We start from the raw sequence: 23,785 nt of genomic DNA on the forward strand, positions 1-23,785 counted from the left end.
ACTATTTAAAATAAAATTTATTATAATTAGTCTAAACTTCTTTGCCCGGATAAAATATACTTTTTTTTCATACAATATATTAATAAAAAAGAAATTACTTCAATAAAAAATACAATTTTTTCATGCTGTATATTCATGAAAAATTAAGAAATTATTTAAAGTTTTTTGTTTAAAATTTTCTCCTCCTATGTAATGTTTTTATTAAAATAATTAATTTAAAGAACTAAAGGTAAATTTATGGAAATTTGATGAAGAATATGTTATTAAAATAATATATTTTTAATTTACAATTTATTTTATGAAAAAAAATATATTAAGTATAATTTGGTATTACTGTAAAAATAAAAATTGGGAGAAATGATCAATAACAATGAAGTAAAAACAGGATACACACGTTCCATCCAAATTAACAGAGTACAACGTAATAACCTACGTTACATAACACAATATAATCACCTTTATTATTGTACTTCCGGTTCCCCGCGCCTCTCGAAACCCTAACCTTCCGAGTTCTCTACGTCTCATTTCGCGATCTTCAACTACTCGCAGGTTAGATGCGTGTCTCTATGTATCATGTATATGTTTAAACATTATTATAGTATAAATTTGTACAGAAGGTCTGAAAAAAGTGGAGTCACTTTCAGTCTTTTGACTCTTTTCTCCAATCTTAACATATGTTCGTAAGCTTTTTCCAATCGCAAATTACTGCTTTTTTAGTTCTCTATTTTAGGGAAAATAAATTGTGATGTTTTAGTCAATCCACTGCAGTGGCAGATTATTCATATCTTAGGGTTCCTTTCTTATTTTTATTTTTATTTATTTATTTTTTTAATTTTGCTTTTGATGTTTTACATTTTACTTTCAAATTGTTATTGTTCTGTTTGTTCACACTGTTGATATTGATTGTCACAAGAACAATGAGCCGCTCAAGTAGAACTCTCTATGTTGGCAACCTTCCTGGTGATGTCCGTGAGCGGGAAGTAGAGGATCTGTTTTACAAGGTAATTTCAATTTTGTTCGTAGTCCGTATCTCTTTAATAAAACATATATATCAATGTATGGCTATATTTATTTTTTTGTGAAAAACTTGTTTTTAGCTTAAGGGTACGCAATTAAGGAAATTCAGGCTAGATTAACTTTAATTTGTAAATATTGCCATGTGGAATCAGGAATTACTTTTTTTGCCAGTGTAGATAAGTGTATATATATGTATTAATCAATGCCGTGAAAAGTTTACTTTCTTGAATGGGTTATATTTCTTGTCCACTTTTGCCACAAACATGATTACTTTTCATTCTGAACGTGTTGGATTTGATTTTATAGTTTACATTAATTTTGAAATTTTTGATCTTTTTATTTTGTATTTGACTGTTGTGCACATTGCAGTACGGACCGATAGCTCATATTGATTTGAAAATCCCTCCTAGGCCCCCTGGCTATGCATTTGTTGAGGTAAGTCTAGAGATGCTTACAATGTTTGTTGTTTATTATTCTATCTAATATGTGTCTAAGTTTTTGTACAGTTTGAAGAGGCTCCTGATGCTGAAGATGCTATTCGTGGCCGTGACGGCTATGATTTTGATGGGCACAGATTACGGGTAGGTTGCATGTATGAGGCGGACACATAACATCTTTTACCTGTCTGTACTGGAACTCTATTATTTATTGTACTCATATTTTTGTATAGGTGGAGCTTGCACATGGTGGGCGTCGAAACTCATCATCAGTAGATCGTTACAGTAGTAGTTATAGTAGTGGTCGAGGTGGCCGTGGTGGGTTGTCCAGGCGGTCTGAATATCGTGGTTTGTATTTCTCAAGATACTTGCATTCTATATCAATTGTAATGCTTCATTTGATTTATATGTATTTTGATATCATCTGTTTCTGTCTTTCAGTGATAGTCTCTGGATTGCCTTCTTCAGCTTCATGGCAAGACCTTAAGGTGAGCAGGAACTTCATGGATAATTCCATATTACATAACATACACAAAATGTTTTAATTTAATCAATCATGCTTTTTTATTCAGGATCACATGCGTCGAGCTGGTGATGTCTGTTTCTCTGAAGTTTTTCGTGAGGGAAGTGGTAAGATGATGACAGATTAGATTCTTATGTTGTTAATTCATATGTTGACAATAGGTAGTATGCTCTATCACATGATTTATTCCTTATTCCTTATCTTGCTTTTTCATTGTGGGAGGGGTAAGTTGTAAAAGAAAAATTTACAAGCTGTGTTATTGTGTTAGTAATGCATGTATAAAAGCCTTATCTCATTGGTTGAATTACAGTCAGTGTGCTGTTTAACTTCAAGCTTTGTGCTTCATTTTCCTTTTTCAGGGCCCTATGGTTCTTTATTATGACTTTACTACATGATATAGCTTCTTTCTGTATGGATGTCTTTGAAGATTATTTTTGGACTCTGAAATTTCTCGGATACAAAATTACGTTGAAGAGAAGAGAGCCCTAAGTTAAGTTACTATTGATTGGGTTATCGATTCTAAAATAAAAAACATGGCACAGATTTGCTTGCATTTGTTTGGCGTTACGACCAGTCTTGGCTTGGAACTTAAACATGATGTATAATTTTCTTATAGTATCTTAGCATTTTCTCAGGTTGTGTGACATGCACCCTGTAGTGTAGGAAAGCTCACCTAAGATGTGATACCAATATTGATAGTGTATTGCTACAAGAGAGAATTTGATGTGGTTAAAATAATTTGTGGTGGTAAAAGTATTGGAATATGGAATTCTATGTTACATTGAGTCTTCAAAAATGCATGATGTACCCATGGTGGACATGGGTGTGAGATGTGCTTCCCAAAAATTTGGTTTGACATGCATCTACAATAGATCACTTTTACCATATAATTGTGCTCAAAACTATCTTATATGAAAACCAGTAAATATCATGAATATTTAGCCGTCTCTGGGTTTATAAGTTTGGTGATTTGATAAATTCGGTGCTTAGGCACATACCTGCACCTAATACACCTACCATAGTGGCCAAGTCCATGTAGCATTGATTTGGTTTTAGGATTTTTAAAGGTGTGAGAAGGGATAAGGTTTTGGGTTTATAATCAAGCAAGAAAGGCAAAGTTCAAAGGCTGAACACGATTAATTTTTGGATGATTGAAGTTCAGTCCTTGATGGAGGAATGGATTGGATTTTCTCAAAACTATGGTTTTTTTAATTGTAGAGGAAGTGATCATTAATGTCTGATGGCAAGTATGAATGTGCATATAAGGAAAGAAATGAAGAAGAGCTCAGAAAAAGAAGAAGAAACACCTCAGGGAGTTGCTCCTAAAATTCCTAGCTATGACACCAATAGCCACCTCGGAATTGTGTCTTGCAGCCTTAGAGAGCATAATTACTCAAAAAAAATAAATCTGAAACGTGTTCTATGTTGAATTGAAAATGGTATTTATGGCTTTATTCAATTAATTATATAGATTTCACTTAATCTTAATTATATATATAATATATTGGATTTTTTATTTTATTTTTATTTATCAGCAATATATTGGACCAGTTTTGGAATTTAGAGTTTTTGCCTAGTAACACCTACATAAACCTACTTCAATCCACAAATAAAGACCTTAAAAATACCAAAATATTTTGATTCTCAAACTGATTAAACATAAACAAAACTAGTTTAACAGCTTGTTGACTTAAGAAAACGTGAAGTTAAATTAAATATGATTCAGAATTCAATAATGCGAGGTTCCAAATAGGCCTCACCTTGAATGCTTGAAATCATTGCCCTTAATTTCCTTCCTTTTAATTTTTTCTTACTTAAACCTCTCGTTGATTGTATGTTGGGTGAGCTTATGTTCATTTGTAATTATGCGTTGATATGATTTATGCATGGTACATGCAAATGTATACGTTAAGTTGATTCTCTTTCTGCTTGATTGTTACTATCAAATTGGAATAAATATGATCTAAATCGTGTTGGGGAGATTTTGAAGAACATTCCAGGATGAAGTGAATTGAACTTGACCTTTTTGTGGTTCGGTTTCAACTGTTCTGTTTCACTATCGTGGCTTATGATTGTGTTATATTGAAAAATAAGAAGTCCTCAATTATAAATGCATATCTAATGTAAAGCTCTGGTGACAGAAAATTATATATTCTCCTTGATTTCCACTTGCTTGGAAGGTTGCCTGATGGATTCGGTTCTGTATGACTTATGGGTGTTACGTTTTTGGTCCCTTAGTTTAGGTGGGGGGGTCTGGGTTGCCTTGGACGCTGCCCCTAGGCTTTTTCCTGCAGTAAATGATTGTAAAGCCAGTGACTAATCAAACTACTCCCTTCCCGTGGAATGGCCAGTAACACGTAGAATGAATAAATTGGCACGGTTGTCTAAGTTCTGCTGGCCTTATAAATTTGAAAAGCTCAGTTCCACAATCTTTGACTAATTGGTGTCATCCATATTTTATTCTATTCATAACTGGACATGCCACACGTGCTAAACATGTAGAATTCTCCTGCAGTTCATGTGTGCATTCTTATAAGTCTCTCAACTGGACAAGAATGACTTTATATCCTCTATTTTACATTAAATTAATAAAAAATTACAAGAGAGCAAATTGTTCCAAATAAACCCCGTGTTATATACATTGTCAAGATATATGTGTACACTGGAAGGAATTATTCATTCCTTCATTCAAATTAAACATTTGAAGAAATTTTGGTAATTGAAGTTTTCAAGGTACTTCGATTGTTTTGTACTTATCCAAAAAAAAGAAGAAGATACCTGATTGTTTTCTGCTTGGTATACCGTATATGTAATTCAGGAATTTTTTTGTTGCGCTTTTTGCTGTTAATTTTGATTAAGCTACCGTTAGGTTCAATAATATTATGTGTATGATGCATTTTAGGAGTTCTCTTCAGGTTATTCTTTAATTTATCTGGTATTCAAAATGTCCTGGCTTCATTTGATGTCAATTATTTTGTTATGTAAATCCTTGCGTTTGGAATTACATAACTGTAAATGCGAATTATCAATTTTATCTTGTGAGACTAGCTTCTTATGTTGTCTGTACTTTCGCCATCTTGCAGGCATGACGGGGATTGTGGACTACACAAACTATGATGACATGAAATATGCAGTATGTTATTCTTCATTTTCAGTACTTTACCTGAGTGATTTGGCTTTTTCAGATGTTTTTCACCATGATTTTAGGTTCCTACCATTAACTTGATATATGCATAAGCAAGAATTCATTTTCCTGTTTACAGATCAGGAAACTTGATGCTTCTGAATTTCGGAATGCTTTTGGCCGGGCTAGAATTCGTGTATGAGTTGGACACTGTTTTTAGTATTAATATGATATATATTCTTTTAAATGTTCTTGCATATTGTATCTGCATTCCATTTAACATCACTATGCCTATAGGTGAAGGAGTATGATTCAAGCCGAAGTCGGAGCTATTCAAGGAGTCGCAGTCGTAGTAGTTCCTATTCAAGAGGCAGGAGCTATAGTCGCAGTCGCAGTCGAAGCTATAGTCGAAGCAGGAGCAGGAGGTTGAATTAAGCTGTATTGTAACATTTACCCTGACATGCATTCTGGGTGGTGGTTGATTGTTAATTTTGTGAATTATCATGCAGCAAGTCTCCAAAAGCCAAATCTTTGCGCCGTTCACCTGCTAGAAATCGTTCAAGGTCTGCCTCTCGTTCCCGCTCCGGGTCGAGGCCGCGCTCTTTGTCAAGGTATACCTTCTTTCGTCATTGTTTATTGTTATTGCTTGATTGTTAAGAGCTATCTGTCGATCTGCAATTTGGTGAGGGGCTGCCTCACAAATGGGTTAGTGGGTTAGGAAGCAGCTCCTGACAGGCTTGCACGTGAATTTCTCTTCATGTCTTCTGGAACCTCTTTGATGAAAATCTCGCAATGGGTGACCATTATGACATGATAATATTAAATCTCGCAAGCTCATGAAGTATCTCATGGGGCTCATTTTAATGAATGTCACCATTTGGCTATTGTACATAAGAAATAGGTTCAATTGCCTCCATGGTGTAAGGCTAATCCTACCATTCCTTGATATCAATCAAGCTTGGGCTACACTACGCAATGGTGCGCCTTTACTTATTACTCAAGGTTTAATGTTCAAGGTTTTTGTAAATCACACATGATAATAACATGCACTAATTATATATCCTACACAGTACTTTAAGGAAACACTATAACTTGTTATTGCTGTAGCATACACTATCAACCAATTATGCAAAGTGATAAAGGAAAGAAAATGCCTCTTGGGCTTTGAACCTTGCATGTGTATAGAATTTGGAAGCTTGGGTTATATGTATCTGCTTTTCTTGACTTTTGATTGGTTAAAGGTTTTTCCAGATATTTATTTCACCTTCTGTGTAACATTCTGGTGCATTTTTTGAAATTATGGTGTCATTGGCTTGACCTTATTTTACATCATTACTTATTTTCTGAGTTTGCAAGCAATTGAGAATATCTCCGCCTAACAAATTCTTTAGCGACGACGGTAGAGCAATCTGCATACTGTATTGCTCTTAGTAATGATGTATAAATTTTGAACTCTCAAGTTATTATTGCAAGTTCTGTTTTGGGTTAATTAAATGAGGAAGTGGTGAAAACATTCTCCTTGCATCTATTTTACAAGGGCATAGGGTGGGTGAGCTTAAACTAAAAGTGTCTTGATATAATTCTAGTTCTTTTATTGTCCTGCTCTTTTGCATAGGGTGGGCGAGCTTAAACTAACAAGTGTGTCCTTATATAACTCTTGTTCTTGTATTGCCCTACTGTTTTGCCCCTTGCTTCAATCCATGATTTATCTGTTAGCAGATGTCCTGCTGAGAAAACGTTCAGGATTGTCACAATTTTTGATCTGTCCTCTTTATATATGAAATTACCTTGTTTGTTTTTTAGATATGGATATGTGCAGCGATCTGGGGATTGCATATTAGGATCTTGATGGGATATGGTTCAAATGTCTGCAACTCTTTTGGTTGTGGAGGTATGGTGTTTTCTAGATGGGCAGCTTTGGAAACCTTTGTGGTTCTGTGTTTGTACATTAAGCGTCGCAAATGTCCATGGGTGCTAGATTGGGGACAAAGAAGATCATGGATTGCGATGGTAAGCTGGGCTGTGAACAAAGTGCTATTGGAATATGGGAACCACCTTCAATTTGCGGTGTTAATTACCATTGCTTTTGTAACAGTGCCAAGCTACGAGGACATGCTCTCTGGATTTTCTGGTGTTTTTATTTGGTATCCTGTCCACTGGTGTCTTGAATGGCATTATAAAGCTTTTATTAAGATTTTCATCTTTAACTATAGGTTCATATATTTAGTAAGGATTGTATTGGTTCATGTATTTCTCTCTGTTGGGCTGCTAAAATATTTATTGGTTTTCTTTTACCCGTTTTGATCGTGGTAACTCTAACGTGGAAGAGGCATCACGGCTCTTGAATCAAAGTTCTTGAAAGGAACGTGTGGATTTTAAATTGGGTTGTTTCTGGAACTTTTGCAGATCTCCATCAAGATCCAGATCTCCAGTACCATCTGTAAGTGAATTTCTTATTGGTTTAAACAATTTTCTGGAACCTGAATGAACTGAACTGTTGGCAATTTGGTTCTTCAGTGACTGCCCCCATTCTTGCACTTCGAACTAGAATTGGGGCAGTTTTAGTGGGTTGAATTGCAACTGTATCATCAACAATAAATATCAAATAGGTCTAATTGAATGTATAATTATATAATTATACAAACTTGCCTTTGTGTGCTTTATGTTGCCTTTTTCAGCAAGTGAAGCATGCAAGTAAAAGCCCAAAAAAGCACAGTTCTAGCAGGAACAAGAGCTTTAGCAGGAGCCGGAGCAAGAGTATATCCAGGTTACTTTTCTGTACACAATATTTTCATTTCTCCTTCTTTTGTTTTATATTGCTTACTTGTCTTTTCGGACTGTTATTAGTATATATCTATCCTGTTCTATCTCAAATGTTGCTGTGCTCCAATTGCAATTATGTTTGACAGGTGAGATATGATCGAGATTGATACATGGACGTCAGAGGCTGTGTACAAGGATGAAGTTTGCCTGATAATTAAGTTACTTTTGTGGGTTAGAATCGGAACATCTATTATTATTATTATAATATAAGATCATCTAGATTGAAGAGTGGATGGAATGAGTCGATTCGTACTATCATTTGGACTAATTTTTGAATTCCTTGTAGAATTAGAACGTATCGTCTTCCAAATGCACCGAATGTTAAATTTCTGAGCTTGACACTATTTGTTGTCTTCCAAATGCACTGCATATGTTCTGTCCTCTTTCAAAAAAGAACAAAAAGAATATGTTGTGTTATTTTACTATTTTACAATAGTTTGTACTTTTAGATTAGGTATTTATAAAAAAAAAAAAAATCGTGGTTGTAGTCTTTTAGAAGTCAAAAGGACAAGTACTGTGTTCTTGCTTGTTGAGGTAAGAAGGGAAAAAAAAAAAAAAATTTGGGTCCCTTGGTGGGTTAGTTCATTTTTTCAATGTGAATTTAATATTGTTAACAATTATACTGGAGGATTTAAAAACACTTGAAAATTTTGAGAGAATGAATTTACTCTTCTGCAGCTCTGGATGACACCATCCAGCCAATAAACCCTAATTTTTAGCCAACTATCACACATCACTGTCTGCACCCGATTTAAGAAACAAATTTTTTTCAAAACCCTCTCAAGCATCCATTTGATTCAATCAGGGGGTGGACATATTACTTTAGGTAGGATATTTTATGGGTATATATTGTAAAAAGAAAAAAAATATGAACGTAGGTCCGTCCCTGGATTCAATGCCCCATGATCATCTCTTATTTCCAAAACTTATGGCTTAGACCTTAGAGTCGTATATTAGATTTCTGAAAAGTTAATAAATCTTTTTATTTAACGAGTCAAGGAGAGCTTGCATTCTTGTCAGATATAATTAGTATGTGTTCATGCTAATTTAAGTCGTGTGACGGTACCACATTTGGTATCATATGTTTATCTAATTTTTTCTGCAAAGTATTCCAAATAATAATTTATAAATATAAAAAAAAAAAAGATTTTTTATTTATGTTATAATTTACGCCATAAAAAATACTTTATCTTGTATTTACCTTTAATTGTATGTCTTATTTAGGACTCCCGTGAAAGGTCACTATTTTCATAAAAACAAATATGTGTGATTTGCAAGAATAATGCAACTTAAAAATGTTCAAAGTTATTGAACCAAATTTCAATCAAATCATAACCAACTTTATTTAAAATGAATAGTAATGCAGTTAATATCAAAGAGATTGAGTTGGAATGAAGATCTAACATCAAAACTAATAAGAACCTACACATATTTATTGCTCGGAGAATTCTAATTTAGAAACTCGACAACGAGGCCCTCTCAAATGTTCGGTTTCAACAACGTAGGAACAATGCAATGCAAAAAATAAATAAATATGGTCCCCACTGATGTAATAAAGATAAATGCAAACTAGAAAAATTTTCAACATTATTATATGGTATATAGGCTCCGCTCATCCAAGAAGAAATTGAAGACAATGATGGAGAATCGAGCGGTATCTATTCCATTTGCACTTGATCCATCCTCATTAATTAATTTAATTATGAATGAGTTTAGAGTGTACGTATCATACAAATCAACATTTTAAGTCCACGAGAATAGTGACTGATCGAGTAGTACTGAATTTGGTTCACACAAATAAACGAAAAAGTTGGAGACGCATGTTATGTACATTCAAAGGATAAGAAAGAAATAAAGAAAGAAAGAGAGAAAGAAGACGCCACCATGACCAAGAAGTTGATTCTCTCTTTCTTGCTGCTTCTATTGCTAAATTCACCTCCATTAATCTTCACCGAGGAGGACAAATTTAGCAGAAATGACTTCCCACCTCACTTTGTATTTGGTGCAAGCTCATCTGCCTATCAGGTCAAGCACCTCACTTTCATTTTATTAATATAATATCTATATCTATATCTATATCTATATATAATATAGAGAGCAGATTCTGATCAATTGATACGACTATATATATGCCAGTATGAGGGTGCAGCATTTGAAGATGGAAGAACTCCTAGCATCTGGGATACTTTTGCTCATGCTGGTCAGTGTCTTCTATGACATTTATTCCACCATTATCTTTTTCCTTTTCCTGATAAATAAATTGCACCCATTTGTCTTGTTGGGAACTCGATTCCTTAATCTTTCATTTGGAGATGACAAGAAAATACTATTTACCCTAATTGTTCAGCTTTGTTCGGTAGTATGGATTGGTGCCTTGAATTGGAACTGAAAAAAAAAAAAAAATAATAGTTTGAAATTTGAAGTTTGAACTGATATTTTTTTGAATTCTAATTCTAAGGCAATTCCATGCTACCGAACATAATTTAATGTGCACATTTTTGCCACAAGCATGCATGTACATGGCTTTAAAATCAGTATTTATATGCATCCATAAAATGCTGCTTTCATGGATCCCTTAAATCGAAACCACTGATTCAAATGAGTGAAATTCGCTATTTGTTATGATAAATTTATATTTCTTTATTATTTGTTTGGAAGTCTGATTGATCAAGAGGTGGAACTTGAAATTTCAGGGCGTGTGCATGGAGCCAATGGAGACATTGCATGTGATGGGTACCACAAATACAAGGTGTATGAAGTGATTCAATTAGTCATTTTTGTTTATGTTAATGTTGGATAGCTAATCAAATGGAATGGCTAATACTTTCCTCTTTGGAGCACCGTTGAACTACGGCAATATGAGTCAGGTGTTGTTACTCAAGATGTCAATTTGTTTGGTTTGATCTTCTGATGAAATGGGCCTTAAATTTTGTGTAGCAGGGTATTACTAATGAATTGCTGTTTGAATGGAAGCATATGCGCTTTAATTGATAATAGTACACTGAGGAGCATATACTTTTTGTGGTTTGAGATGGACATAATAGATGTGCTGTTTGAATGTGAAGAATTGAATGAGTTTTTAGTACCTACGACATTCTATGGAGTTGGAATGGCGGTAGAATCCACTACTTATATCTTTTTCTTGTTGCCAACCAAACAGAACATACGAGAAAGTTCTGATTAAATGTCTGATTCAAATATTAAATTTGGCACATGATACATCTGGTAGTCGATGTTCTGTGTTCTTTATACCCTTAAACCTATTATGTATTATCATTGTACAAGGCAATAATAAGTTTGTCTTGTTGATGTACTTCACGTAGTGGTGCTGAGTTACTATGGACTATCGTCAACTGCATCTTGCTAGATATGATCTGTGTGTGACTGCTGCTTTTGCCTCTTACAGGAAGACGTCCAACTCATGGTGGAAACAGGCTTGGAGGCCTATAGATTCTCCATCTCATGGCCAAGACTCATCCCTAGTATGATCGCGTAACCATTTCATGTTAACTGAATAAGAACTAAGCAATTTCTTTTCTTTTTCTCATACTTGTGTGTTCTCTCTCTCTTTTCTAGATGGAAGAGGTCCTGTCAACCCAAAGGGTTTAGAATATTACAACAATCTCATCAATGAACTTATCTTCTACGGTCAGAGCCAAATTTTCATCAACCATAAATGTTGCTTGCACTGCTTGGATAGCATTACGGCCCTAGCTAATGTGTTTTTTTTTTTTGATCAAGCAGGAATTCAGCCACACGTTACATTATTACATAATGATCTGCCACAGGCTCTTGAAGATGAATATGGAGGATTGCTTAGTCGAAAAATTGTGTATGGTTCTCAACTTTCATTAGTTAATTTACTTCATTCAGATCAAGCTTATGTTTATGGTACTACATACCTTGCAAGAAGCACAAAATATGTGATATATGCAAAGCCGAATGCAGGAAAGACTTCACAGCATATGCTGATGTGTGCTTTAGAGAATTCGGTGATAGAGTTTTGTATTGGACCACTTTCAATGAGGCCAATATATTTGCCTTAGGTGGGTATGATGCGGGACTAACACCCCCCGGGCATTGCTCTCCCCCATTTGGGATGAACTGTACTAGTGGTAACTCCTCATCTGAGCCATACATTGCCGCTCATAATATCTTGCTGGCACACTCATCAGCTGCAAGATTGTACAAGAAAAATCACCAGGTATCATATATATATGTGTGTGTGCGTGCGTGCGTGAATTCATTGATATTGACATTCAGAATTTCTTTTAGTTTTGGCAAATGTCTACGATATTTTGAGCTCATGTCACGATGCAGGCCAGGCAACGTGGATTCATAGGAATAAATCTCTTTGCATATTGGTTTATTCCTTATACAAATGCAACAGAAGATGTGATTGCAACTCAAAGAGCCAACGACTTTTATGTTGGTTGGTAAGTCTTTAACCTAAATGTAGATAGAATTATTCTAGATGTTGAGTCATCATATATCAATGCATAATGGCACCGGGAGAACTGATTGTTTGAGGATATGTTTATTTGTGAAACCATCCTTTGGTTATTGTTTATGTCTGATTTTTGTTGCAGGATTGTCAATCCTATGGTATTTGGAGACTATCCCTACATAATGAAGAAGAATGCAGGAAGAAGAATACCAGCCTTCACCAAGCTTGAATCCAAACAAGTCAAGGGCTCATTTGACTTTATAGGATTGAACCATTACAACACGCTATATATCAAGGACAACCCCAGCAGCCTGAAAAGGGATGACAGGGATTTCAACGCGGACATGGCAGCAAAAATCACGTGTATGTACTCATTATACTGCCTACACATAAGACCACTTGGAATCTCAACTTAGCTTCAGCTTTTACTCAGCTTTGTTAGGCTTGCTGAATGAACTCTGGACACCCCATCTTATAGTTTACTTTCACTCCAATGTTTTATCTCAAAGGTCCATTGAAAATAATGTTTATGTTAAACAACTTGGATAGTAGAATTTATGTTTTTCCTCAACTGGCATTTTGCTGAGTCAAATCAATCTATTTTCTAACTAACAAAATTTAATGGGACTGATATAGCTCACTGATTTTTCTGCTGCAGACCAAAGCGAGACACTGCATGATGTGGTGAGGGCTAAAACACAATTTATGAAATTGCTTTTTGCTTCTCGGATTGTTTATTGTGTTCCTGATCAATTTATTTGACCCCAGTTCCCTATTAGACCCTGGGGTTTGGTAGGAATACTGGAGTACTTCAAGCAAGTTTATGGCAACCCTCCAATATACATCCATGAAAATGGTCCGTTCTTCTTCTCTCTCTCTTTATATATGTGTGTGTGTGTATTGGGGTTGTTGTCTAATTCACAGTAAGTGCTATATTGTTTTCAAAAGAGAGGCATGGATTTTCTAGTGTCATGCTTATTTGAGGACTTATAAAAGATCAATATGGTTCTTTTGCAACCATCTGACCTTAAGTTTTTTGGTTAATTACATTACATTGTTATGTGCATTTGCTTCTTATAAAAAAATTGAAGAAAAAAAAAAAGGAACTAGATCATTTAGTCAATTTGTTGAAAAAATGGGACCCATCGTATTGTGGGCCTGATCTTGTAAGAAAGCATGTGGTAGTGCATGAAAGTGTCTGAAAGTACGTCTCCATGTTAACATTTCAACTAAAGGAATTTCTGGCCTCAAAGGATGGGATGGTTAGACTTATTCAGCCGCATAATAGATAAACTGACTGACTACTATCGCGGTGTTATTATCTGACATGGTCTTACTTCCATTGCACCTAACTATGATAATATGATGGTGAGGGTTCAGAGCAAACCAAGATGCTAAGATTATTGACTTAAGTCACTTAACCAATATATTTTGCATTCGTTTTTTGGTGTTTAACACTTGTGTCAGCTGATGCATCAGGCTGAACACCTTCTAATTGTTTCTTGTTTTCATTGTGCATAGTCATCTTATTATTGAAACTTTTATGACTTGTTTTGACAGGTCAAATGACGCGACGCAATACAACACTGAATGACACACCAAGGGTGAATTATCTACATGGTTTCATTGGGAGTTTGCTTGATGCTTTGAGGTATGTCTATTTATAGTTTTATACCAAGTTGGTTCTCCATAGACTCAAGCCAACATCCAACTTAATGTCTTTCTTCAAACGATGCAAGGGTAAATCCTACAATTCTTGGTTTGAGATTTTGAGAGCTCGACTTTTTCAGTGAAATAATCTAGCAAGTATATGCTATGTTCAAATATGTATAGGGGTCTATCAGCATTTCATGGACATCATGCACATTATAATGCCAAAGGTTAGGTCTGTAGCCAGTCTGTCCCTTCCAACACCCTTGATTAATGGGGACCATGCTCGGTAATGACTTTTTATTATTGTGGTTGGGGTCATTTTAGCACATGGCAGCCTAGCGGTGGTTAAATTGGAGCAGCATTATTTCGTGAGATCATCGAGTTGATACTATACCATTTGTGGTAAAGCTTCATATCTAACTAGTCATGAAATTCTTGATGACGGACTAATATGTTCACGGTCATTTGAAATGCAAATGACAAGTTATCCACTTTCTATGGAAGGCCCAGAAAGCACCCTTGCTGAAATTTGCTTTAGCTTTGCTCTTCAATACGACTTACTATCAGTGGAAGCATGAGAAAGACAATGATTTGTGTGATTAAGTACTGCTCATAAAACAAAACTTCACATACTATTGAAGATTAGTGAGTTCTCAATGGCACTTTTGTATCTAGTGGTTGGAGAGAGATACAATGAGTTTTTGATTTGGATTGTTGCACCTTTCTTAATGCATCTCATGCAAGTGATGGCTGCTGCCATAAAATCACACTCATCACTATGAAAGTTTCCTTATATTCTTCTTCTTCCTTTTTTTTTTTTTTGATCTTATTTTCTTCTTTCATTTTGAAATGCTGGTAGGAATGGATCAAACACAAGGGGGTATTTCACATGGTCCTTCTTGGATTTATTTGAGTTATTGGATGGCTATGAATCGAGCTTTGGCCTGTACTACGTAGATCTGGAAGACGAGGATCTGAAAAGATACCCTAAGCTTTCTGCACACTGGTACTCCAATTTTTTGAAGGGAAGGAGCATCAGTCTGGATGGAACTATTGAAGTTGAAAAGATGTCTGCTATTTCTGAGTCTCACTTTTCTCAGTAGGTTCTGCTGTGCACAGCTGCATGTTGGTTTCAAAAGGAATGTTAGATATTCTTTTTCTTGGTATCTTTGATTAGTTTTGTGCTTACTCTTATGAACCAACGAAATACTGAGGGGTTCGATAATCAATATTCCTTTTTTCATCAATTCTGTAAGAGTTAAATTCTTTTGAATCAGCTTTATATCCAGACCTATTTCTCTCCTTTGGATCGAGAATATAGCAATTTGTAATGTAAAATAAATTTGTGACATATTCATCATGGACAACTTGCTTTCTTATAATATTAGAGAGAGGGAATGTGATTCCTTGTTTTGAACAATTGCTATCATATTTCCCAAGGATGATTCCTTTAATAACACATTCTTTGTTCCTTTAACAAACGAAACAAAACATTTATTTATTTATTTTTTCTTTTTTCTAAGCCTCATTTTAGGAGACCAAAAACCACATTTGCAAAGAACAAAATGGGAAAATAATGTCCACCAAACTGCAATGAACAACAAATCAAACAAAGCAGCAAAATGAAATATCTCCACCAAACAAAGTGAGCAGCTAACCAGCACCACCAATTACCAGAGAAGTTCAAACACCTCATATCTTTGCAAATTGCTTCTAAAAATATCCCAGATAATGCTTCTACCCTTGTAATATTCTTTGGTGCTGCTGAGTGTGTTATTTCAAGATTGGGCTATAAAATATGATAGCAATTGTTCAAAACTCTCAACTTGGAACCTATTCCAATGCAGAAAGCCATCCAACCATCTCCATAAAATCTGAGCATAAAAGCAATTAAATAAACTAAATGTCCTATTTTCTATATTGAATAAATTGAAGTTTTAAGATACTAAAGATAGTAGGCAAATTGGGAAAACTGCAATTTTTATTTTAGTAAAATTTCAAACTCAATCCATATAGCGTAACCGAATTGAGAAAACTTCGGTCATGACACAAAGTTGTTCTTGTGATGTATTCAATTTATGTGGCATCGTCTCGGAAGGAATTAGTGCAGCCATCAGAGTGGGGTGGGAACACCCTTTGTTATCAGGAAAAAAAAAAAATCAAATTCATGAAATCTAACCATTTTTCTTAAATTTTAAAATATTACATTTTCAATCTTGAAATTCCATTAAATCCAATTTCTTTTAAATTTTGTAGTTCCAAACAACTACCACCTCATTTTAGAATTTAAGTCTTACCGTATTCTGTTGTTAGAAGAACAAATATACACTAAAAACTTCACCATCCAGAAGTAATCAATAAATAAATACAACTGGGGTGCGATCATACCAGCACTAACGCACCGGATCTCATCAGAACTCCGCAATTAAATGAGTTTGAATGAGAATAGTATTAGAATGGGTGACCCTTGAAAAGTTCTGGTGTTGCACCCCTTTTTAAACCAAAACTTATGTTTGGTAAAATTTAATATTTCAAAAAAAAAAAAAAAAAAAAATACAACTGAAGGAATTATTATTATGTACAAAACACGTTGGGGTCCACTTCTCTTTTCCACAATGCAAAAAGAACTTGGTCATATGCTCCTAGTTGTTGCCTGCACTCACTCGCCATAGTCATCGTCACAAATACATGCCAAGGCATTCCAACATATCAACTCCAATTGCCCTTACTTAGAAACCAAAGCTACATAATGCTCAACATATCCCAGAATTTGACAAATGCATGAAACTTAACGATTTGAAGTTTCATACAACCCACTTTTCTTCATCCAATCCAGGCACTGCAACATCTTCCCTCATCAGACTACTGTAATTTTCTCCCACATGGGCTCCAGCTTGTGCAAGCAACTCCACCACTGCAGGCAACTTTCCATAATACCTCTTCAAACTATCCACCATCAGCCCACCATCCTGGCGATCTCGTACATGCCACACATACACTGGAGGAACCAGATCATCAATCGTTGCCTCCTGCCAAGCATGTTGTCCATCCCTCATCTGGTGTTTGTATGCTTGGCACTGCCTCACTCTATTACCCTTAGGCCCCACTTGGACTTCAGAACAATATCCACATGTTTGGACAGCATATTTTTTCATGAGTCTAGTAGCCCCAGATCGCATTTTCTCCCATGCTACCATGCCTCGCACAGCAAAACCTACACAAATATATACTAGCGCATTAGGATGCATGCAACAAAAACTTAATTAAATGATAACTCTGTGCTAGAACAAACCTAAATTTTATATAGTCTATGGGAAAACTGGTTTTTTATATTCTCTACTACAGATATTTCTTTCTAATAGTGAATAATAACAGACTTGAGCCACCACCATATACTTTATAACAAGACAAAGTAAGCCATTCCATATGGATCAAACATCAATAAATTAAATCGTGGTTCGGAATATTTCCTCCAGAAATTATAAATGTCAACAAAACAAACCTTGTATATCATCATATGGCAAATTTAAAGATTCCTCATCTTGACTTGACTTCTTTCTATTCTCCCAAAACCCATCTGTTTTGATCTCTTTTACTGATGAATCATCCTTAGGAAACCTCCGTTCAAAATCTATCATCCTCCCAGCAACAAAGTAAACAGGGAACTCCCTTCTTCTTGTTGGGTACTCAAGGATGTCCACACCTGCTTGAACACATAATTCCACAATTGCTGGAATCCGATCGACTAGGAGCCGCTCATTATGTGTAACAGCTCTCCCCAACCTATCATACAGATGAAAAGACTCCACACGAGGCAAGACATGTTCTGCTCCACCTTTACTCCACATGTGCTCTTTGCTTGCTTGGCTACCTATGACATTGCATGTTCTGATCTTATGTGGAGGATGACCTACGTGAACTTCTCCACACAAGCTGCAAAATGAATCCACTATTATAAGAGGTAAAATTACTTAAAGATTTACTCCATCAATGACGATAAACGGGACCTTTTTTCCTGAATTACTCAATTTAGTTGTTCACTTTCCAATTCACCACTCCTAAAGTGTAGCTTCAGTATAAATAGTGTTAGCTCTGGTACTGGTTATCTTTCACTTGTAATGGTTGCTTTTTTTTCTCTTAACATATTTTGCAAAAATTTGCCGTATGTGGCATATATGTGTGGACAAGACCTAAGCCACATAAAGCGGGAGCGAGAGCGAATTCGAGAGCGAGAGCGTGAGAGCGGCAGAATTAAGTCATAAATAGTGAGAATTTGAGCCAGAGCATGCGTGAGAGTGACACCCATTGAGAAGGATTGTGTGACTTAGGACAAGACCAAAGATGGGTATCAATTTCTTGAAAAAAGTTAAAGAGAAGGATAAAAACTTTACATTTAACGATAATATGATACCTCTCAGGCTTTAGCCGAGGTCCTAAGGCTAGTAAATAGAGAAAGATGACTTCCTAATGTTTCTATGAAAAAGTGATAGCATTACTTGTCCTGCTAAACAAAATGCAGGAGGGAGAATGCACTAAAAATATATTGCTAGATTATTTATTTGCTCATACCATTTATTTTTATTATTATTTTGTTTGTGTTTGATACAATATTCGACCAACAGTAATAGCAGTTTAAGAGAAGACATAACCTATTAAGAACATAATCAATTGTCTTTACCTGCATGAATAAACAGGAATGCTCATGGCAACCCTCGAAACGCAAGCCAATAACTGGGCTCTGGCAGCAAAAACCTCATGAGCAATTGGCACTAATTCTTTGACCAACAAACCATTTTCCGGAGGACTTAGAGTAACCTCTCTCACCACCAGCCTCTCTTCATTTTCCAATCTGGCTTTACGCTTGAGTTCGTTAACACTCGTCACCCACGGCTTCCGCTCAGACAACTTGAGCTTCCTTGGCAAATCTGTGTAACTCGACCCAGATGAGAACAAGGCACAGGGATGCTTCAATCTGTTTAAGTTTGCAACATATTTGTGTATGCCGTTTCCTACTCGTCTGGAAAACATTTCTGCTACCAATAGCTTTGTTGCTCACTGAATGACAATCATACAACAATGACATAATTTGGGTCAATTCAAGTGATTTACATGAAGAAAAAAAAATCCTACATTGAGCAATTAATTCCGAAGATTATTGTTCAAACAACTCATAAGTGATAGAAGTATATTCCAAAAATGAGAGTACAGGTAACGTATAATACAATTTGGATTTGACTTGAAGCCGAGAGAGTTTCTCCATAAGATGAGATTGCTTCAGCGGATGTGAACTAGTGAAAGACGGGCACAAAAATGAATTTTTGGGTGAGGTTATAAGGTATGCCTATACGTCACAGGATGAGCATGAATATATGCATGTATATTTTGAGTCTAAAGTTGACACGTTTCTCGATCCCAACTGGGCAGTTAGAACTGCGACACGCTGGTGGAATTATATGTGTGTGTGTGACTGTGTGTATAATATAGATCGTTATACCCTGCAGGTTGGGAAGAGATTGATTAAATGATACTTCAATTTCTTTACACCAGACTCTCTACCGTTTCGCTGCGTCAAAAGTATCTACTTTATTTGCATTTTTACACAAGAGACATATCTCTGGGGCAATTCAGCAAACAGGTGGAGACCATTGTAAACATGCACTTAGACAAAAGGGAGACGAGAAATTGAAGATAAATTGCAATAAAGCTGATACTAACCAACTGAAGATGTTAACTTCAAACAGATAGAGAGAGAGAGAGAGAGAGAGAGAGAGAGAGAGAGAGAGAGAGCGTGAATGGGAACGAGAAGAAGAAACAAAAGCAGTCACGACGTCGCTTTTGTGGCTTCATTTGGAGAAAGCACCCTCCATCCTTTCGTAGGCACTCGGCAGTAAAGTCAGTTCTTTTTTGTATTAGCGGTACAGAGAGCGGTTTGAATAATCCAAAAATGGCATATACAGAAGAAAGGATCAGAATCTGCTCGTGCACCTCTCACCGGAGCAGATCAGTGCAGATCCCAGGGCTGAGGTGAAGCCACCTCAGTTCATTTGTTACATCATTGTCCAATTAGTACCCAATCACTATTTATACAAAAAAATAATAAATAAATAAATAAAATTACTGATATATTATTTTTATTTAGTACGAATACTTGGTGCACTTATACTAATAAGCCATACATATATATTATAAGAAATCAGAATACATGATTTATAATTACATTTAATATTTTTTTAATTTACCTTTAATTTTACCTTTGGGGTAAAATTACAAAATCCTAATCTCTCTCCTTTGCTCTTCGTCTTCATTGTGTCAGACACTGAACCTTCTTCTACTGTTCTTCTTGTTGGGATTTATATGCCCTGGCATAGCAAATTCCTATCTGGATTATAGTGACATATGTTCCTGACATATCTGAAATATTTATGATTTATATAATTGGTGAATTCAATGTATTATGTTTCGATTCACTATGAAATTGATAGTGTCCATGTAATTACAAGAAATATTTATATATATGTTTGTGATGGCAATCAATGCATGATATATAAATAGTAATTATAAATTGTTCATAGTCGGTAATTATGGATGGACTCATAATTAATTAAGACTTGAACTAGATCCGCGTTAGGTTGAGATATATTGCGAGAGCCGTCGTATGCAATTGCTCCCTATCACCGTCATGGCATTTGACTCTTAAGCATGAGAAAAGTATAGACTCTTTTATTAATTAATAATTACTTTGATTTGTTCGGCGGATTCTTCGGGATCCTTAGACCGACACTTTGGGTAGTTATGTAATTAATAGTTAGAGGGTTATATTTTCAATATTTGCATCATTGCTACTTGTATTTATTTTGTATTGATTATGGTTGATCACAAAGTAAATTCGAAGGCCTTCGTGTGTTTTTAGACAAAATGATTTATTATATATTTATTTATTTAAATTATTATTTTTTGTCAAACAAATGTTTTATTGTGATCGAGCCAGAAATAATCAAAGCTACCAAAATAAATATATTAATTAAGTAGTCGGATTGATGGCTATATTTATCCGATAACTAATTATGCATAGAGGGGTCAAAGTGCAATATTGACTTAGAGGTTATTTATTATTTAATTGGAGTTCAATTAATTTCTTTTAGTGGAGTAGAAATTAATTTATGAATTAATTGAATTGGGTCCATGGACCGGGCCAATTATTAATTCATTGTAGCCAATAAAATAATAGGCCCAATGGATTCTCACTCATAGCCCAACTTGATATTGGAATCATATTAGATTTGAGACATATGAATTAGAGATGGAGAAGGATTTGTTGTTTCCTTTTCTTTATTTTTATGTTGCCTATAAATATACATGGTCTATGTATATTTTGGGGGGTGATTTTTATGAGAAGGAAAAAGGAATAAATTTTCTCTCTCTAGAAAATTAGGGTTTATGTTCTCATCTAATGGAGGCTCCCACAAGCCTAGTTTTCCAAGGTCATTCATGGAGGCTTATGAGTGATTCCTAAAGGCAAAACAATTACCAAGAAGATGGAGATCCAAGAAGAAGGCATCTTGCTAAGGGATCTACAATAAGTGAGAACATTCACTTTAGAGGAAAGTTTTAAAGGTTTACTCAGACCTTTGATGTAAGTATTCAATCTGTTAATTGAATGATACATCATATTTTTATTTTTGCATAAAACTTGTCTCTATGTGATGAATCAAGATTTATGAATCAAAATCCCTCGAAAAGTTTTTAAAACTTGCACGTTTCCCAACAGTGGTATCAGAGCATGGTTTGATTCATTACTAGAGATCATGATTTTATGAAAATCATCATTCATGGATCCAAAATTATATGCATATATTTATTTATTAATGTATGTCGATGTATGAATTAATATATTGATATATATTGATACATGATGATGTATGTATAATTGTTAATGGATGATGATATGTGTTTGGGCCATGGATGAAGCTTATAGGTTTATTAAATGTAATTTTATCTTTGGATGAATGTAATTAAGGTTTTGAATTAGCCGTTTGAAAGTTCAATGATGTAATTTAATTTTTTCCATTGTATTTCAAATTGTAAATTTATTTAAAGCCATGTAATCTTCATCAAATGATATTATGAAGTTTCAAGAAGGTCCAAAAGGGTTAAATTAGGCTTCAGGGATTTTCTGGAATTTTTTCGGAATTTTTCTGGAATTTTTCGGACTTAATTTAGTTTTCTGGAATTTTTAAAATTATTTTCTGTAATTTTCGGCGCTTTTCCGGCGACCGGAGAGTTGCCGGCGGAAGGGCGGTGCCAGAAAGTGGACAGTTGATCCGGTGTGGCGCGGTCTGCATGCGCGCGCCCCAGCATCCGTTGGATCAAATCTCAGGAGGTTGATTGATCCAGTACTTCGCAGCCAAGGGTGCGCCCCATGTGCACTCAATCCAGAAGCAAGTGAGCTTCACGCGCCGAGGAAGCTGCGTCAGCAAGCGCGTCACAGCGCGTGAAACGCGCTGCTCACTCCCACACGCGCGTTGAGGCGCGTGACACGAGCCACCTACTCCCTCCAGCGCGTGCAAGCGCGTGGGAGCGCGTGGCACGCGCTGGGAACCTTCGCAGGCGCATTCTGGCGCGTTTGATGGTGCGTAAGGGTATCCAGGACCATCCGATGGCACATAGGGTCGTGCTACGACTCCCTACGGGTGGTTACAAGCTGTTGATGGACGCCTGCACAGCAAGAATAGTATTTAAATGTTAAAAGCTGATTCCATTGGCCATTTAAATTGCTTTATCTGTCATTTATTGTTGTATGTGATGCATGAAATAATTAATTGCTAATTATTATTGTTCATGCATTGGATCCATGATATTTATTTAAATGACTTGATTTATATTAATTAAATTATGAAAATTAATTGGATTAGACTATTAATTAATTTGAGGGCACTTATTGGGAAACGAAAAATTGTTTTTGTAAATTATTTTTAAAGTGTGCTTCAAATTAAATATTAGTGAATCGTTTAAAGTCCAAATATTTTCTAAATTTAATTGGATTAAAATCAAGACGTTTTGCATGCATTATATCATGTAAATGAATAAAATGAAAATCCTAATTATGAATGATTAAAAATTGAGTGGGAGCGGGGATTTTTATACATTGTCCCATGGCCTTTGTTATTAACACCATTGTAATTAGATCTTCAAAAATAAGGCCCCACGCATGATTTGAAGAGTCTTAATATTACAAGAATGGTTGTCTCATGAAAATACAAATATTAAATGTTCATTGTAATTAGATCTTTAAAAATAAGGCCCCACGCATGATTTAAAGAGTCTAGATTATAATGACAACATATTTAATGTTTAATTTTTCGTTAGAGTTTTAATAACGTTATACACTCAATCTAAAATCAATAGTGTTAGCTTCCCAACGAAGTGGTCTATACTAGGTGATTTTAGAAAGGCTAAATTAAATCGGGAATCATTTCATATGATAGACAAGGCATTGTCTTAAGAGATATGGAAATGATGGGATTTGCCCGCCAATAGCAATAATGAACTTCGCCAACCGAATAAGTTATTGGCGTATTGGTTATTCGATTTTTCATGCAGTGGTTAAGGGACCCACATATTATTATTTTAATGGAAGTGCTCACCTAATAGTAAATGAATCTCAACAATAGTAATAATGAACTCCTCCAACGGGATAAGTTATTGACATATTGATTGGTTGATTTATTATGCTACAGAGTTGAGGGACCCGCATTAATTAA

The 23,785-nt window shown here is 35.3% G+C and overlaps 3 protein-coding genes and 1 pseudogene across 12 annotated transcripts; 3 read left to right on the forward strand and 1 right to left on the reverse strand.

The window, feature by feature from the left end:
* The first annotated feature begins 453 nt into the window (after positions 1-453).
* LOC132268835 (serine/arginine-rich splicing factor SR34B-like) lies at positions 454-8,268 on the forward strand. 9 transcript variants are annotated; one of them, XR_009469370.1, is made up of 16 exons: positions 556-680; positions 914-1,001; positions 1,387-1,452; positions 1,524-1,598; positions 1,688-1,802; positions 1,896-1,942; positions 2,027-2,084; positions 5,061-5,110; positions 5,241-5,297; positions 5,399-5,526; positions 5,611-5,712; positions 6,905-7,111; positions 7,197-7,245; positions 7,429-7,541; positions 7,780-7,868; positions 8,011-8,268. XR_009469370.1 is itself a non-coding variant. In XM_059769695.1 (14 exons), the coding sequence occupies exons 2-14, from the start codon at positions 918-920 to the stop codon at positions 8,012-8,014; spliced, it is 909 nt and encodes a 302-aa protein (XP_059625678.1). In that variant the 5' UTR covers positions 454-549; positions 914-917; the 3' UTR covers positions 8,015-8,268. The 9 variants fall into 9 exon arrangements, 3 of the variants coding, with proteins under 3 accessions (XP_059625678.1, XP_059625677.1, XP_059625679.1); XR_009469369.1 differs by having other exon boundaries at positions 6,905-7,245; XR_009469368.1 differs by having other exon boundaries at positions 7,197-7,541.
* A 1,435-nt stretch (positions 8,269-9,703) lies between these two features.
* LOC132268834 (beta-glucosidase 11-like) lies at positions 9,704-15,444 on the forward strand. The gene is made up of 13 exons (XM_059769693.1): positions 9,704-9,949; positions 10,061-10,124; positions 10,618-10,673; positions 11,331-11,406; positions 11,501-11,572; positions 11,669-11,756; positions 11,873-12,128; positions 12,245-12,360; positions 12,514-12,734; positions 13,030-13,055; positions 13,140-13,227; positions 13,932-14,022; positions 14,884-15,444. Exons 1-13 carry the CDS (start codon positions 9,809-9,811, stop codon positions 15,125-15,127), a joined length of 1,539 nt encoding a protein of 512 aa, XP_059625676.1. The 5' UTR covers positions 9,704-9,808; the 3' UTR covers positions 15,128-15,444.
* Positions 15,445-16,348: 904 nt separating this feature from the next.
* On the reverse strand, positions 16,349-20,095 carry LOC132268838 (APO protein 3, mitochondrial-like). Of its 2 annotated transcripts, none has more exons than XM_059769699.1 (4): positions 19,740-20,095; positions 18,703-19,079; positions 17,527-17,957; positions 16,349-17,238 (listed from the first exon to the last, which is right to left on the reverse strand). In XM_059769699.1, the coding sequence occupies exons 2-4, from the start codon at positions 19,050-19,052 to the stop codon at positions 16,829-16,831; spliced, it is 1,191 nt and encodes a 396-aa protein (XP_059625682.1). In that variant the 5' UTR covers positions 19,053-19,079; positions 19,740-20,095; the 3' UTR covers positions 16,349-16,828. The 2 variants fall into 2 exon arrangements, with proteins under 2 accessions (XP_059625682.1, XP_059625683.1); XM_059769700.1 differs by lacking the exon at positions 19,740-20,095 and adding an exon at positions 19,247-19,706.
* On the forward strand, positions 16,399-16,516 carry LOC132271986 (5S ribosomal RNA; annotated as a pseudogene).
* Positions 20,096-23,785: the final 3,690 nt, after the last annotated feature.

The sequence above is a fragment of the Cornus florida genome, unplaced genomic scaffold (assembly GCF_030987335.1).
Source record: "Cornus florida cultivar Cherokee Brave unplaced genomic scaffold, ASM3098733v1 CherokeeBrave_3.0.0_Hap2_Chr08, whole genome shotgun sequence".
NCBI classification, from domain to species: Eukaryota; Viridiplantae; Streptophyta; class Magnoliopsida; order Cornales; family Cornaceae; genus Cornus; species Cornus florida.

Excerpts from the sequence above, each read along its gene's own strand:
- LOC132268838 (XM_059769699.1), bottom strand. The coding sequence starts at position 19,052 with ATGTTTTCCAGACGAGTAGGAAACGGCATACACAAATATGTTGCAAAC. Across the intron at positions 17,958-18,702 it reads ATTCCTGTTTATTCATGCAG|CTTGTGTGGAGAAGTTCACG; the intron begins GTAAAGACAATT and ends TTCATTTTGCAG. Across the intron at positions 17,239-17,526 it reads GCCATATGATGATATACAAG|GTTTTGCTGTGCGAGGCATG; the intron begins GTTTGTTTTGTT and ends ATATTTGTGTAG.
- LOC132268834 (XM_059769693.1), top strand. The coding sequence starts at position 9,809 with ATGACCAAGAAGTTGATTCTCTCTTTCTTGCTGCTTCTATTGCTAAAT. Across the intron at positions 12,735-13,029 it reads CATGGCAGCAAAAATCACGT|ACCAAAGCGAGACACTGCAT; the intron begins GTATGTACTCAT and ends TTTCTGCTGCAG. Across the intron at positions 14,023-14,883 it reads AGTTTGCTTGATGCTTTGAG|GAATGGATCAAACACAAGGG; the intron begins GTATGTCTATTT and ends AAATGCTGGTAG.
- LOC132268835 (XM_059769694.1), top strand. The coding sequence starts at position 574 with ATGTATATGTTTAAACATTATTATAGTATAAATTTGTACAGAAGGTCT. Across the intron at positions 5,713-7,507 it reads AGGCCGCGCTCTTTGTCAAG|ATCTCCATCAAGATCCAGAT; the intron begins GTATACCTTCTT and ends GAACTTTTGCAG. Across the intron at positions 7,542-7,779 it reads CCAGATCTCCAGTACCATCT|CAAGTGAAGCATGCAAGTAA; the intron begins GTAAGTGAATTT and ends TGCCTTTTTCAG.